General features: G+C 38.9%; 1 protein-coding gene across 4 annotated transcripts in view; it reads left to right on the top strand.

The window, feature by feature from the left end:
- AKR1D1 (aldo-keto reductase family 1 member D1) overlaps positions 1–7,623 on the top strand; it is a 35,799-nt gene extending 28,176 nt beyond the window's left edge. For 3 of the 4 annotated variants that reach the window (XM_028165241.2, XM_007177095.2, XM_007177092.2), the window contains 2 exons: positions 1,422–1,504; positions 3,831–5,201. In XM_028165241.2, the coding sequence (XP_028021042.2) occupies positions 1,422–1,504; positions 3,831–3,873 (126 nt within the window). In that variant the 3' untranslated portion in view covers positions 3,874–5,201. Of the gene's footprint in view, positions 1–1,421; positions 1,505–3,830; positions 5,202–6,274 lie in introns of those variants that run through there. The other variant, XM_057550598.1, reaches the window with a different exon arrangement.
- The last annotated feature ends 9,423 nt before the right edge of the window (positions 7,624–17,046 follow it).

Genomic DNA, 17,046 nt, shown 5'->3' with positions numbered 1-17,046 from the left:
TACACACAGATTAATATGGGTTAATCTGTTACCCACATTTAGTAAAGATAATCACAGATAAAGGCTTCTGTCTCTGTCAATCCCTGCTTGTCCCTTTATGGGTCATTGGCTACTCCCATAATAATCACTGTGTCTAATGAACAAGATACCTTGATTGGTCCCCTGGGCTACATCCCTATTCTCGTGCTGAAGGAGGTGAGGTCATGTGACAAATAGCCCTACTAGGTGCGGGAAGGTGTTAAAGAAAAAGGAAGCTTGTAAGGATTTCTTTTATAAGTGACTGGTTCATTCATGACTGTTTTTATGTTATAATAAATTTCCTTCTACAATCTCATAACTCCAATTCTTGGATAATAAATAATCAAAGGAAGGAATGCTCTGAAAAGACCACTTGGAAACAATCCTCGGGGGAATGACTAAGTAAATCGTATTACATCTATACTACGGATATAGTGGTTAAATAAATAAAGTCAGTCTATATATTTTGACAGAAAAGATCACTAAGACATATTATGTGAATGAGATAAAGTTGCAGAATAATAGAAATATGATACAATTATTGCATTTTGCTCTTGCTGTGTTGAATGTTTGGAAGGAATCTGTGGGAAGGGGAATAGGACTGGGGTGGTGGGTATCAAGAGACACTTTTGTTTTTTTCACTCCGTAAATGTCCATGTATTTCTGTAGTGTTTCATTTCTTTACAAAAAGCATGTATTCATGTATTACTTTTACAATTAAAATTTATTCATGTAAATTACTAAATTAAAAGTTAAGGGATAGAAAGATAAAACAAGAGAAATTATAAACAAATCAACTGTTAAAAATATAAATAAGCTAAACTAAACTATTAAAATGTTCATAAAGGACAATTATAAAACCGAGGTACAAACTGTACAAGCTAAGAAAAAAACAAAACAATGAAAAAGTAACTAGAATTAAAAGGTAGATAAAGAGACATTAAAAATGACAAGAGAAAGGATTAAGATGATGAACCAAAGCAAATTAAAAGTTAAAAAGAATACATAAGCAAATTTAGAGACTAGGGAATATTTTTGTTAAAAAAAAAAAAAGTGCATGAAGGCCATAGTCCAGAATCAAAAGTTCAGCATCTTATACCAAAATAATAAGAATTCTTCACTTTTAGATTTTTAGGAGATGTTCTGAATGCATATTGTTTCAGAACATTTGAAATTTCTTGCAAGATGTCCCAAGCAGGATTGTCTTAAAGACAAAGGGCAGAAAGAATTCCACCTCCACATGGGTGGGGTGGCCCCCCTGCACTAGCCCAACTCCTCTAAGACATTTGCAGAGATGTTCATAAATCTTTGAAGGGCTCCCACCGCTGGCCTCACTCCCTGATCCCAAGCTTGACCCATCTTCTACTATTATAAATGTCTGTTTTTTGTTTCTGTTATTTCAGATCTTTGACTTTTCTCTCACTGAAGAAGAAATGAAGGGCATTGAAGACTTGAATAAAAATGTCCGCTTCGTGGAAATGCTCATGTGAGTTCTGGGGGATCATTAATCAGGTTCTGCGCAGTGATGTTGGATTGTCAAGCGTCAACCAACAGGCTCTCATGAACCGGGACCGTGTCCGTGGAAGGCACAAGGGTAAAGGCCGGTGGGCAGCATATTCTGAATTAGGAACTTCCTACAAACCTACATTTTTGTTTAAAAGAATATTTCTGACATTTATGACATTCCCATTGGTTAGGTTAAGGCATCACAGGCTAAAAACATTGAGGAGAATTAAATCACTGTTTTCGTATGTTAATACAACAGCAGCACAGATATGCAAACACCATATTTATTTCTTCCTTAGAAATCAAAGTGGGCACAAATTAGAGCAAAGCTGTCAACAAGAACGATTCCTGGGAGAGAAGCATTAGAGTGTAGTAGAAAGAGCACCAGGTTGAGTTTTAGACAAATGTTTGCCTATAAGATTTGGAGCTTCTGGCTTCACCTATTGTCTGACTTCCCACAAGCAAAATTCCTTCGAAGTGTTGCCAAATTTAACTATCAACTGAAGTAACCCTTTATTCTCTGAATATTACAGAGCCTTAAAAATTAAAAAAAAGAATATAGTTCATGTATATATACACACATAAATATTTGTATACATACATACCCACATTTTTTCTTCTTAATCATTCTTCATTAGTATTTCCAGTTCTTGAAATCACCTGGATAGTATTCTTCTTTTTACAACCTTCTCTTTAAGTGAGCATTTAGAAAATGCTTGTTAAGATGGTTCGTATAGTTTGGGCGCTTATCTTATTGGTCCCACTATTTTTCATAAGTCAGAATGTATGGACTATGCTAACACTGAATTTCTGAATCAATTTCTGAATTAATAAACAGCTTTCTAATGTGAATTTTCCAGGGGAAAAACTATTTGAAATCAAGAAGCACCTCCTAGCCTCAAGAACATAAAAGTAAACACAAACACAGAACTAACAGGTTAATTAACAGCTCTTGAAGATAAACTATTTCTATTGAATAAATATCATTCAATTAAAAAGAAATAGTAAGAGATAGCCAATCCACCAATGTGCTGTTTTTTGGGGTTTTTTTTTACAGTTGGTTGGTGACATTATCTGGTTTGACAATTGACATTTTATTTATTTATTTATTTATGGCTGTGTTGGGTTCTCGTTGCTGCAGCGGGCTTTCTCTAGTTGCAGTGAGCAGAGGCTACTCTTCGTTGCGGTGTGCGGGCTTCTCATTGCAGTGGCTTCTCTTGTTGTGGAGCACGGGCTCTAGCCGCACGGGCTTCAGTAGTTGTGGCACGCGGGCTCAGAAATTGTGGCTCACAGGCTCTAGAGCACAGGCTCAGTAGTTGTGGCACACAGACTTAGTTGCTCCATGGCATGTGAGATCTTCCCGGACCAGGGCTCCAACCCATGTCCCCTGCATTGGCAGGCGGATTCTTAACCACTGCACCACCAGGGAAGCCCGACATTTGACATTTTTAATACCTAATTCTAGCAACACTGGGAAAATAACTCATCGCATCAGGAAATAACTAGAAAAATCAACAAGGAGAAACAAAGATTAGGCCCCATTGATCAAAAAAATGTATCATTTAGGGATGCTGGGCCAAGGTTCTGCTGCTTTTCATCCGGCTGATCCTTGATATTTGAGAGCCTTCTTTGGTTTTGTTTTATATTTTAATTTAAAGCTCATAGTACTTGCAGAGAACTAAATCTTAGGTGTGCTTCAGTACAGGCACACACACACTCCAGTCCTTTTATAGACTGTTTCACCATTTTTATTTAAGAGATAGATTCATCATTATCATCACCGTCATCATCATCATGGAAACTTACTTTGCTGGTCATCAACTTTCTAAATCTCAAACTTTCAACTCTCAAGAGGTCTAGTGATAGGGGCAAGTAAAAACTCTGAGAAGAGACTGACACTGATTCATAATAGAGTTTTGAAGAGAAATGCTTATGTGGTTTATTGAAATGGGAGGCAGTTTATATCAAGAGAGCAGGAGGCGGAAGAAGTTGGGACAAAGTGTGTAAGTAGGCAGGTATTGCTCACCTCCTGTGCTTTTGTTCTAAGAAAATGTTAATGTGGAGACAACTAGCCTTCCCCCCCACAATCCCCCGACCCCACACTTACACCCAGGGTGCTATCTGGGGCTTCAGTAAAAGGTGCTGGCTTGAGGGGAAACAGGGGAGGAGAATGGGCACGAAACAGAAATGGAATGAGTAAGAGAAAGAGGGAAAGGTCGGTGAAGTTACCAAAGGATGCTAGTAACACATACAGCCATGCAGCATTTGAAGTGAACTTTTTCCCTTTGGGGGAATTGTTTTGGCAGGTGGTGTGACCATCCTGAATACCCATTTCATGAGGAATACTGACTTCAGAGAGCTCCGCAACAGATATTTTCCCTCCTATATGTGCCAGGACTTTGGGCTGGGTGGTTCCTCCAGCTATGGAAATCGAAGGAGTTTACTGTCCTCAGATGAAATGGTGATGGAGACACACTTAACTTTTGTGTAGTGTAAGTGACTTTGACTTAGCTATGTGGGCGGAAAAAAATAGGTTTAAATCTGTTGAAATAACTTGGAAGTTATCAGCTAATATTTTATTAAATCAATGTCTTCTGGGTTTCAGAAAGAAAAATATTAGGCTTTAGAAAAGACTTCAAAGGCAACATATGAAGATAAATAACACATGAATTCGGATACTGCTGCCATGGGTAGTCTGAGTTCTTTAGCAGTTAACAGGGCAACAGCAAGGATGGAGAGCTGGACCATGCCAGTGTGCTGGCAGTGGTCTTGATGGTTTGGACTATTGACTGTAATACAGACACAGCCAAGGTAAGATCCACACATGCATTATTAACAGGGAAGTGATTTGCTTCACCTTGAGTAGAGAGAGAGGGCTAAGTATAGAAAAGTCTTACTATAGAGCTAATTAAACACCTCAGCGGTCAACAAAGCCATACTGATTTGGTTGTTGTTTGTTTCCATCCAATGTGTGTTGGTGTAGCTTTTATCCAGCTTGAGAGGTGGATAATTGCTTGTTCTCTCTTGCATGCTTTAAAGGGCCTGAGCTTCAGTAAGCTAGTGATCCATGCTAACACTGCCTGCCACTCTTGCCCCCATTCTTTATACGACCACCATTATGCAAAGTGGCTTGAGACAACCTGCATACCCTGTATTGTAAAATAGTCCACAGACCATTATTTCAAAAGAAGACATATAAAAAGGAAGCTTTAGGAAACATATTGAAAGAAGAGGTTTTATAGAATCATTAGACTTAAGACTTTGAAAGTCATTGGGATAACTGAATTTTGAGAAAGTAGCAAGTTCAAAAGAACACTGATAATTTTACTATATGGAAATTTTTTTAAGTGAATAAAAAGATTATTAGAATTCCATAGTAGAGGTGTACCTATTTTCAATCCAGCCAGAGCAATATATTTTATTCATTCATATTAAGTCACTCTCACAGGGCAAGAGAGCGCTTCAAAACTTCAAAACATCAAAACAAACTTATGTTTGTCCAAGATCAATTGCTTATAATCTTCCATGATCTGAAAGCATACATTTCTGAGAAATTATCATTAAAAAAAATTGATCTCTACTTATTGTTTCCAATAATTCTAATATGAATACTTACAATGCTATTTTCTGGAAAATATCTCATTCACAAGAAATAATAAAAATGATGATTTATTCTACCACATGAATCTCCATTTTGTTGCTTGGGGTGGGGGGAATCATCTGAATTCATTTAAATTAGAGACCTTTGGTTGAATTCCTACTGTACATTTAGCACTGGGAAGATAGGAAGAAAAGGGAGTACCATAATGAAAGAACAGAAACTCAAGTCCTGACCTCTACTGTCAAAACTCTTCAAAATATTTCAGGGGGCTGGTGTGGAAGAAGGACCACACCTATCAAACCATTTTTTAAAGACAGGCATTGGAAAAGAGTCCCACTATTTGTCAGGGGAAATGTATACATGTATTTCTAAAGATTGGAAGAGGGGAATTCTCTCTTAGTCTTAACAGAGATGGAGGAAAAAGAGTTGGAGACAGAAAACAGAAGGTCAGGAAAGAGTGATGGTCTGCATGAGTTTCTGCATGTCACTTCTCCCTTCACTCTCATTCCTCTCAAGCTTCCCATCTATTTTGGGATAAACTGTATGCCCCCAAAATTCATATGTTGAAGTCCTAGCCCGTAGTACCACAGAACGTGACTTTATTTGGAAATAGGGTCATTGCATATGCGATTAGGTAAGAGGAAGTCATACTGGAGTATGGCAGACACTAATCCAGTATGATTGGTATCCTTATAAAAAGGGGAAACTTGGACACAGGCAACACACAGGGAGAGCACCATGTGCAGATAGAGGCAGAGATCAGGGTGATGCTTTTACAAAGATGTCCAGCAAACCACCAGAAGCTAGGTGAGAGGCATGGACCAGATTCTCCCTCATAGCCCTCAGAAGGAACCAACCCTGCCAACACCTTTATCTTGGACTTCTGGTCTCTAGAACTGTGAGACAACAAATTTCTGTTATGTAAGTGGCCAGTTTGTGGCACTTTGTTCAAGCAGCCCTAGCAAGCAAATATACCATCTCTCAGTCAAGATTTCCAGTCTCTCAAGCTGACACCAGCAGTAAAAATGGCCTTACTTAGTCAATGCTTTACTGAGCTCAGGTTTTGATGACCAATATTTTTGACCTTCTTGGGGACTTTTGCAACCCCAAAGATGTTTGTTAACCCAAATCAATCTCTTTCCTAATCAGAGGCCTCTAATGGAATATGGAGTAAGATACATCAATAGTTACATAACCTGCCTGGAAAAGGAGAGGAGGCCAACAGCGTACCCACTGATCCGTAAAAACACATGGACCAGAACAGCAAGAACTTTCTGCCCCAGCCCGCAGAATGTTTTCTGTTTGCCCATCACTGACTATTCTCCTTGGAAGACCTCCCTCAGGCACTGTCTTCCATAGATAATGACACAGAGGTTATTGGAAGAGGCCACAAGAGGCACATAGGCACCAATCCCAAGCCTGCAGGCTTCAACACTGCGACGTGCTGCGCACTTCTTGACCACAGTTTTGGAAATTTAAAAGGTTGAGGTAAATTATATTTCCCAGGCTTGGTATTTCTCTGGAACTCCCTTAAAATTTTAAGCTTTCGGGCTTCCCTGGTGGCGCAGCGGTTGAGAATCTGCCTGCCAATGCAGGGGACACGGGTTCGAGCCCTGGTCTGGGAAGATCCCACGTGCCGCAGAGCAACTAGGCCCGTGAGCCACAATTACTGAGCCTGCGCGTCTGGAGCTTGTGCTCCGCAACAAGAGAGGCCACGACAGTGAGAGGCCCGCGCACCGCGATGAAGAGTGGCCCCCGCTTGCCGCAACTAGAGAAAGCCCTCGCACAGAAACGAAGACCCAACACAGCCAAAAATAAATATAAATAAATAAAAATTTAAAAAAAAAAGCTTTAAAAAATTTTAAGCTTTCACTGGTGACTTCAATTTCTGACCATTCCAAACTAGTAACAAAATCATGATATCTTGTGGAGCCCTGGTCCTTGAATATGAACCCTCCTGGAATCTGAACTGTACCCACCATGTTTCTACCTCCAGATACCAAATCCCCAAGTTCTCACTTCTCTTGATGGGGGCAAGGGGTGAGGAGGGATAGATAATCACTTTTAATCTCCTCTGGGCACTGGTATTTTAGCTAGATTGAGAGCTGAGATGCAGAATATGGTGGGAGGGAGTAGCAGTGGTCTTGACAAAAGTACATGGACTTTGCAGGTCCCCCCCTTAAATCTGGCCATTGGTAAATCTTCCTACAAAGACTATGTGGCATCCTTAGGAGCATGAGGGCCCCTTTAATCCTGTCTTGGGGGTTGTCAGGAAGACATAAAATTGCCAAAGGACAATTTGGAGCTGGGTAGCCCTCACTTTATGTCCTGCTGAAGTTGGTCACATGTTGGTCAGAGAGGAGCAGCTAGTGGAAATGACTGAACATATGTTTTTAAACTGTGTTGCTATTTGATATGTACTACTGAGCATTTTTATTGACATTCGTATATAAGACTATTGTGTAGTTTTGTGTGTACTCTTTAATTAGTTTCTATTATCAAATTGTGCTCCTTTCATTGTTAAAAGGAGAGAGTGAGATTTTCTTTCACACTTTCCACTCTAGAACAAATTAAATTTAAATGATTTATTTCTTAAAGTATTGGTGGAATTCGCCTGAGAATTGCCTCTCTGTCAATAGAGAGCCTGTACATTTTCTATTTCATCTCAAATAAATTTTGCAAATTTATCTTCTTCTATAATTTATCAATGTCATGTATTTAGCATATGGAGGTATATTTGTTCATTTAGTCAACAAGTTTTTTGTGTGCCACTATGGTAGGCTCTATCCTCGGCAGTCGGGATATTTCAGTAAACAAAAGTCCCTGAGCTCTCATACACGCCTGTAGTCTTCCAATTCCTTTAATTTTCCTAAACATGTGGTCACCTCCCTCTTCCAATTCTTCTTTTGTATGTCTATGGTTTTGTTTTGTAATTAATTAGTGGTTTATCAAGTTATTTTTTATTTTTCCTGGATTTCATTTAGACCAAATTTCCCAAAGGAAAGAAAATTCATTGACTACTGCTGTCTTTCTGTTTCTTAATTCATTCATATCTCATTTTCTTTTACTTATCTCTTGTCTGTTTTTTATAACTCATCCATAGACTTCTAACTTCTTAGGTTGAATATTTATTTCATTGATTTTTGTTGGTTTTTCTTGTGTAGTAATATAAACATTGAATATAATGAATTGTCCATTGAGTACTGTTTTAGTTAAGATTTCTTAAGTCGATTTTGTAATTTTCCAGATATTCTGAGTTTTGGGTTTGCTTTCTTCTTTAATAGTTGTTTACAGGAGTTCCTGTCTTACTTTAATTTCTAGTGTTAGAGCTTTTTTTCTAGCTTTTATATTCTACTTTTAATCGTGCTGAGCTAAGATATCATCAGTCAATGTTTTCAACATTTCATGGAATTGTGACAAGATACATTCTATTTTAAAGTATTAAGTTGGATATAACGGACATATAATCCTGTGTTATACATTTTTATCATCTAGTATTAGAAGAGCTATTTGAGTGAGTGGTTCCTTCTTTTAAAGAGTGATTCTTAACTGGGTGTTAAGACATTTGGCAGTGTCTGGAGACATTTTTGATTGTTACAGCTGGTGGGGGTGGGGAGAGGTGATATTGGCATTTAGTAGGAAGAGGCCAGGGATGTTGCTAAACATCCTGCAATGCACAGAACAGCTCCCACAACAAAGAATTATCTGGGCCAAAATGTAATTTTTGCTGAGATTGAGAAACCCTGCTATCAGAAGAGTCTTTCTTGATAGATGTTAAAATGTGCTGATTCCTAATGCCATAATTTCAATTTATTGCATATAACTGAAAACGAATCCATTTAGCCTCATGTTTATAGTGCTTGAAGTAAACTGTCCATCTTTTATAATTCAGCTACGTTTTTTCTTGTGTATTTTATCTTTTCTCAGATTATTAAACTGCTAATGGATGCCATGCTTTTAGTATTTGACTTTAAAACACATGGGCAAGCGAGCCCCATTGAAAATAAGTTAATGCAGGAAACCAGGCTTCCCTGGTGGCTCAGTGGTTAAGAATCTGCCTGCCAATGCAGGGGACACGGGTTTAAGCCCTGGTCCAGGAAGATCCCACATGCCGCAGAGCAACTAAGCCTGTGCACCACAACTACTGAGCCTACACTCTAGAGCCTGTGAGCCACAACTACTGAAGCCTGCATGCCTAGAGCCTGCACTCTGCAACAAGAGAAGCCACCACAATGAGAAGCCCACGCACCACAAGAAAGAGTAGCCCCCGCTCGCCGCAAATAAAGAAAGCCCGTGTGCAGCAAAGAAGACCCAACACAGCCAAAAATAAATAAATAAATTTAAAAAAATAATTTCTTCAGTATGAGTCGAGAAAAATTGCTCTAATAACAGACCGCCATTGAAAAATAGAAGCAATCTGAAAGATTAGATTAAGCTGGTAATCTACTTTCCTTCTTGTCCCAAATTTCTTTTTTTTTAAATTAATTAATTAATTAATTAATTTATTTATTTATGGCTGCCTTGGGTCTTTGTTGCTACACGCAGGCTTTCTCTAGTTGCAGCAAGCGGGGGCTACTCTTCATTGCGGTGCGCGGGCTTCTCATTGCAGTGGCTTCTCTTGTTGCGCAGCACAGGCTCCAGGCACGTGGGCTTCACTAGTTGTGGCACATGGGCTCCATAGTTGTGGCTCGCGGGCTCTAGAACACAGACTCAGTAGTTGTGGCGCACAGGCTTAGCTGCTCTGCGGCATGTGGGATCTTCCTGGACCAGGGCTCAAACCCGTGTCCCCTGCACTGGCAGGCAGATTCTTAACCACTGTGCCACCAGGGAAGCCCCCCCAAATTTCTTGAAATAACTAAGCAGAGAGCCAATTAAATAGACTAAGTCTATAGCACCTCTCTAAAATAAAGAAAGGGTACCATCACTGAACCCCAAATCCTTAAGATAAGAAAGCCGAGGTAATTGGATTGACAAAGAAGTAAGAGTAGACAACAGTAGCCTAATGTACTTTCAGGAAACAACTGCTGCAAAGCTAATAGCAATTTTAGACATGCTTCAAGTTTAGAATAAAACAATAATAGTAGACGTTCCCATGAGCTCACATCTGACAGGACTATCCCCTCCATACAAACAGTTCTGAGGGGCTCCCAAAAGCCGTGTTTGTTTAATTAATTAGTTAATTTATTTATTTTGGGCTGTGTTGGATCCTCGTTGCTGTGCGGGGGCTTTCTCTAGTTGCCATGAGCCGGGGCTACTCTTCGTTGCGGTGCGCAGGCTTCTCATTGTCGTGGCTTCTCTAGTTGCGGAGCATGGGCTCTAGGTGTGCAGGCTTCAGTAGTTGTGGCACATGGGCTCAGTAGTTGTGGCTTGTGGGCTATAGTGCTCAGGCTCAGTAGTTGTGGCGCACCGGCTTAGTTGCTCCACGGCATGTGGGATCTTCCCGGGCCAGGGCTTGAACCCGTGTCCCCTGCATTGGCAGGCAGATTCTTAACCACTGCACCACCAGCAAAGCCCGCCATGTTTGTTCTTCAGGCTGAAACCTATTTCTTTCTAATCAAAGTGAATACTGTTCCAGAAGAGAGCAGGTAACACAATATTGAGACTGGAGAAACAGATCACAACCTGGGAAACTTCAAAAAACCACACAAAAGGTAGGATTAAAAACAGAAAAGAGCAAAGCTGATTTTGGCATTTACTTCCAGGATAAAGCTATGGAGTGGGGGAGGCAGAGAAGAAGTGACGATAGCGGGAGGATTAAAGGCTACCCTTGGCCATATGAGAACCAGTGTATTATAACTGAAGAAGAACAGATTTTACCACCTCAAAATACTCCACATTGGCGTAAGAATTATTTTGTGCTGAAGACAATTGAGAAGAAACAGATATAAGAAATCTCTGTCCTCCCCCGATTTGCCTAAAAGGAGGAAATAAACTTACAAAGTGTCCCTCCTCCCTCTCTACCAGGAAGGACAAAAGTTCAACTGCTGGAGACAACTTAGACCCTTATCAGTCTGGAGATGGCACCAGAGGAATCTACATAACAAACTTTGCTAACTAGACCTTATCTTCTGTTAGTCTCCCATATATTTGTCCTCCCACAATTTGCTGCCCCTAGACTCAAAGTCCTTTTCTGTTGTCTTGTCACTTCTCAAAAAATGTATTGCCCCTTTGTTAAGAACTTATGTAAGACCTAGTTCTAACCAAGCCTTTGAGTTACTCATCTCTGGGAACTCCCATGTGTAACATGCATGAATACACATGTTTGTAAACTTCTGTTTGTTTTTCTCTTGTTAATCTATCTTTTGTCAGTCCTATCTACAGGGCTCCGGCTGGAGAACCTAAGATGGGTAGAGGAAGAGATTCGTCCTCACCTATAAGACTATGTCAGGTAGAAGCTCGTGGTTTCCTTTTAATAAGGGAGGCAAAGAAGCCAGTGACATGAGCAATCATCATGGAAACCATAAGACCAGTTGTCTCCTCTTGCCAACTCCACCTGCCTTCTGGGCAAGAAGCCTCTGAAAGAAAAGTTAAACTCTAAGGTGAACTATGGAAAACTGAGGAACAAGAGCAGAACACAGTTTACACCAGCCAACTCCAAAGAAGACAGCAACAGGGCTTTGCCTAAAACGGCCTTGAGCAATTGGTAGTCTAGGAGGCAGAACCATATAGCTACGAGGCTCCAAATGCACTGCTGATGTTCAAAATTCCAGGAGCATTTTTCAAAGGTGTGTGGCACGAAAAGGACGGCCCATATACACAGGTGTCATCAGTCACAGCTGCACCTGACTATTAGCACCATCAATTTCCACCTCCATTCCCAGGCTTTTTAAACTGGAAACTGCATTTTGACCAGGTGGTAGACCCTGCCAGGAATGCCTCACATGTATTTCCTTTGGGATAAGTCCCTAAACACAGGTTTTTAACTGAGTAATGTTAAAGAACAGCTCTGTGCTAATACCTAAGGATCTTGCACGTATCCACAGAGGCACATAGGCAAAGTTTGATCCGCAGCTGATCTGAGTCTTGGCCGAACATCCTGGATCCTCTGAAAACAAGAGTGTGCTGGAGGCGTGTGAGGAGCCGCTACCAGGCCGTTTCTCACTCAGTTCCCTATCTGCCAAGGAGGAGGCCACAGTGAGTCAGTTTCTCATCTTCTGCCAGGTTTTGATGAGGCCTGAGGCCTCTGACTCACCCCTTGGGGTCCAGCTGCAGACTATAAAGTACCTTAGCAGCAACATAGCAGTGGCCCTTCAACAACAGGATGGACCATCATTCGTGTTGCAATCATCTGGACCCTTTTGTTTTGGTGTTGCCCTACTCCAGAGACTAAAGGGAGGAGATCGCCATTATCACAGGGACATAGAAACTGGAAAAAAAAAAAAAAGCGAGATTATGCTACTACAGAAAAAAATTATAAAACTACTTAGATTCCAATAATGATTCTCCCTCAAGGGTCCTGCTGGTACATAATTATGTCTTTGTTTCTTTAACTGATCAATATTCCTAATAGTGACACCATTTCCACGTTAGTCTCCTGCTTTGTCACCATTGCAACTCTAGCTTGCACAAGAGTTGGTAAAATTTCCCATATTATAATTTTTTACCGAAAATATATTTTATCTACCTCCAGGAAGAATTAATAAACCAGATTATAAGAGTTATTAAAATTTAATGGAGCAAGTTTTTATTCCAATTATCCAGTGAAACAACATTAATATATCAAATATTAATATAAATCTGAAGAAAAATGCAAAGATTTCTAGGTTTTGGGGGTTTCTTTTTGCTTTTTAATGATATATATGTACTGTCTCTAAGGGGGAAAAATGTCTTGCTAAGGTAGTAACAGAAAAAAATGCTTTAAGAGAAGCTTATGATAATTGGTTACTTGGTTACTTGGAAATATGTCAAGAGCAAAAATTGTTTCTAAAAAACTTAAAAAATTTAATACCTGGTACATAGTTATATAGGGAAAAGTTTTATATAATAAGATGATACCTTGGATAAATTAGACTGGTTTAATCTTTTGGTTTAGAAATATCTATTTTTCCTCTGATTTTACCAGTATAAAACTATTTAGCATATTTTCTTGGGTTTATTTTCTAATTAAAAAAGCTAATTAATTTGAGTTTTCTAGATTTCCTCTACTGATTTTAATGGTCAAATAAGCCAATTCATAATAGATTATAAAATATTAAAATTATGTGTCAAAATAAATTGAATTATCATAGGTAATTCTTTATAAGAGGGATTCTTACAATGCTATAAATCATACAGACTAATGTGTCAGCATAAATTATAATATCCAAATCCTTATTTTTAAGTACTTAAACTAATATTAAATTGTGTTAATCACTGAGTTATATTTGGGTACCTGGAAAATTTCTAGGTAAGATAAAGACAAAAAACGTTGATCACTAAACATATTAATTTACCCTCTCTCTTATTTTTACAAAAACTATAGAATGGCAATCAGCAGATTAAAGGATGAACTTGCCTTTAAATGAAAATATACATGAATATTTTTGCCAACTTAAAATTTGATGATAGTATGGATGAAAAATTGTTGCTCAGCATCTGCCTCTACAGGGATTAGGTCACTAGCCACTGCAGTCCTTCAGCACACCCTGAAAGGGGTTCAGGGTGGAGATCAGGGAAAAACTGGCAGAACAGGCCTTCAGATATTTAGATGTTTTCAGAAGAAGATTTTATGAGCCTAATTTCTTACATCTTCTCATATCCAGAAAAGCACTAAAATCATTAACGGAGACATTTGCTCCTCATGAATAGCAGTAAACTTCTAGCAAAATGTGTGCTTGATTGCACGTCTCCCCCTTCACTAAAATCTTGTAATATACTGACCTCCTTCTTTACCTCTTCAGAACAGTTCCTCAAAGATGCAGACTTAGAGAATGGACTTGAGGACACGGGGAGGGGGAAGGGTAAGCTGGGACGAAGTGAGAGAGTGGCATGGACATATATACACTACCAAATGTAAAATAGATAGCTAGTGGGAAGCAGCCGCATAGCACAGGGAGATCAGCTCGGTGCTTTGTGACCACCTAGAGGGGTGGGATAAGGAGGGTAGGAGGGAGACGCAAGAGCGAGGAGATATGGGGATAAATGTATACGTAGAGCTGATTCACTTTGTTATACAACAGAAACTAACACACCATTGTAAAGCAATTATACTCCAATAAAGATGTTAAAAAAAAAAGAAAGAAAGAAAGAACAGTTCCTCAGAGCTGAGAAGCTGTCTCCCTGGCTATAGTTCTCATTTTATCCCAAGTAAAACTTAACTCACAACTCTCACGTTGTGCTTTTTTTTTCAGTTGACAATTAGTACTCATGGAGAAACATAGCTACACAGACCTTGTTTCTTCTCATTTTAATTTTCTCTGTTATTTGGGTACAAAATTTGGTTGCTATAGTTAAAGATCTCAAAAGCCCTCTCTTGGAAGCCAGATCCTAAATAGACCTTCCTTTCTTAACAGGTATTATAGCAACAGCCCCCAATCTCTGGGCATTTCAAACTATGCTAAGCCTCTTTTCACTATTAATTTATAAAAGTCAAGCTTATGTTTTAGGGTAGTAACTCCAATTTAAAACCCTAAACTTTTCTCATTCTAATTTGATACTAAACTCTGATGACAATCTTAATATGATTTTATTTGGTATTAGGAATACTTAAGGGAATTTCTAAATATTTTATTTAAAATATTATGTTACTAACAAATCATTCCATTCAGATAACTGACCCAAGCATGCCACATTACCAGAGGCTTAAGAATTAGCATCTATATACTTAATAGTAGATGTTATGCCTTTAAAGTTGCTTATGAATTTACCATGCTACAAAAATAAAGGAGTTTTCTAACTTCTTTGTGAAGCCCAAGAAAATTATTGGAGATTATCCAACATCCAAAAAAATCTCATTATTAAGCTTAAAACCAATGAAGAAAATGCATTTTCTATTTTTATGCAAACTAGTGAGTCTTACTGGTTTGCATCCAAAAGAGACTAAACATTTATAGTCAATAGAAAGATAGTTATATAATCTAGTTTCTAGAAGGAAAAAAACTTATTGATAAAATCTTCCATTATTTGTAATTTTTATAAACCCCTAATAAACTGAAGCTGTAGGGCAAGAACTGAAACCCCTACCTAGTGAATCATTTGAACATTTACAAATGAATCTCATTTTTTTGTTTCAAGCTTTGATATATATTTTTTAATGATTATTTATAAATAAGTATTTTGGTTGAATTTAAGCAGTCTTTTGCCAAAAGACTAACATGCTGATATAAAAACAAAGATTTCATTTTCCCACCTGGAAATATCTTCAATAATCAATAACAGTGGAAGTTCACTTTACAGGTAAAATATTTTTTAAATGTATGCAAAGTATTCACATTTAACTGGAAAGTCCACATCATTTTCAAAGCTCTAAGAAGAAAAAGGCAAGCTAATGACATTTTAAAGTCGATACTGCCCAGCTTCCAAAGAAGCTTACTCTCACTCGAATGATAATGGGCTCTTATCTCAAAATCTCCATGGGGACTTCCCTGGTGGTGCAGTGGTTAAGAATCCGCCTGCCAATACAGGAGACACAGGTTCGATCCCTGGTCCGGGAAGATCCCACATGCCGCAGAGCAACTAAGCCCTTGTGCCACAACTCCTGAGCCTGCGCTCTAGAGCCTGCAAGCCACAACTACTGAGCCCACGTGCCACAACTACTGAAGCCTGCACACCTAGAGCCTATGCTTTGCAACAAGAGAAGACACTGCAGTGAGAAGCCTGCACACTGCAACGAAGAGTGGCCCCCACTCGCCACAACTAGAGAAAGCCCACGCACAGCAACAAAGACCCAAGGCAGCCAAAAATAAATAAATAAAAATTTAAAAAAATCTCCATTAACTCTCACTATATTAGATTGTTACTAAAATTACCTTTAGACTTGGGTTGAGTTCTCTACTGACAGATTCTACCTTGATGCATCCTGATCTCATTGACTATTATTATTTACCTCATTTATGTGCTTAGTTATATACCCAGCAGCTGCCAGCCACATATCCAAAAGGGAAACCAATAATACACCTCTACAGACTAACTAGTTTAGAAGTACTACCACATGGATGAACCTTGAGGACATTATGCTCAGTAAAATAAGTCAGTCACAAAAGACAAATATTGAATGATTCCACTTAGAGGAGATACCTAGAATAGTCAACTCACAGAAACAGAAAGTAAAATGGTGGTTGCCAGGGTATGATGGGGCAGGGGGGTGGGGAGGGAGATGGCAGAATGAGGAGTTAGTGTTTAATGGATATGGAGTTTCAGTTTGGGAAGATGAAAGCTCTGGAGATGGATAGTGGTGATGGTTGCACAACAATGTGAGTAATGCCCCTGAACTATACACTTAAAAGTGGTTAAAATGATAAAATTCATTTTATATATACTATACCACAGGAAGGAAAAGGAGAAGGAGAGAGAAGAACTTAAGATTCTACAACCTGGCCATACAAACCTGCTAGAGACCTGACCCTGAAACCCACTAAAAGGCTCCAGAAACAGACCACGACCAAAGCAGACAGCTTCCTGTGAATTCTGTAATTAAGACTCTCTGACTCAAGATGACATTGGGTGCAGACCGTGTCCCGCCAAGGCCTTCAAATCAAGACTCGTAATCAGGATATAGGATTTACATTTGAGCTTAGGTTTAATAATCATCTCACCTCCATTTCCTTACTCCTTTCATGTTAATCTTTTCTGTGGGCAACACTATCAACTTCCAACTGTTAAATTTGTTGTCCAACCTTCCAAAGTATTTAAAACAAAGCCTGATATCAAAACTTATCAAAAAGGATCTAAGACACTGGATATCACTGATTTCTTTTTTTAAAATTTTTATTTATTTATTTGGC

Source organism: Balaenoptera acutorostrata, chromosome 7, assembly GCF_949987535.1.
Source record: "Balaenoptera acutorostrata chromosome 7, mBalAcu1.1, whole genome shotgun sequence".
Taxonomy (NCBI): domain Eukaryota; kingdom Metazoa; phylum Chordata; class Mammalia; order Artiodactyla; family Balaenopteridae; genus Balaenoptera; species Balaenoptera acutorostrata.
The sequence above is the reverse complement of the archived record's forward strand: the minus strand, read 5'-3'. Positions and strand labels throughout refer to the sequence as shown.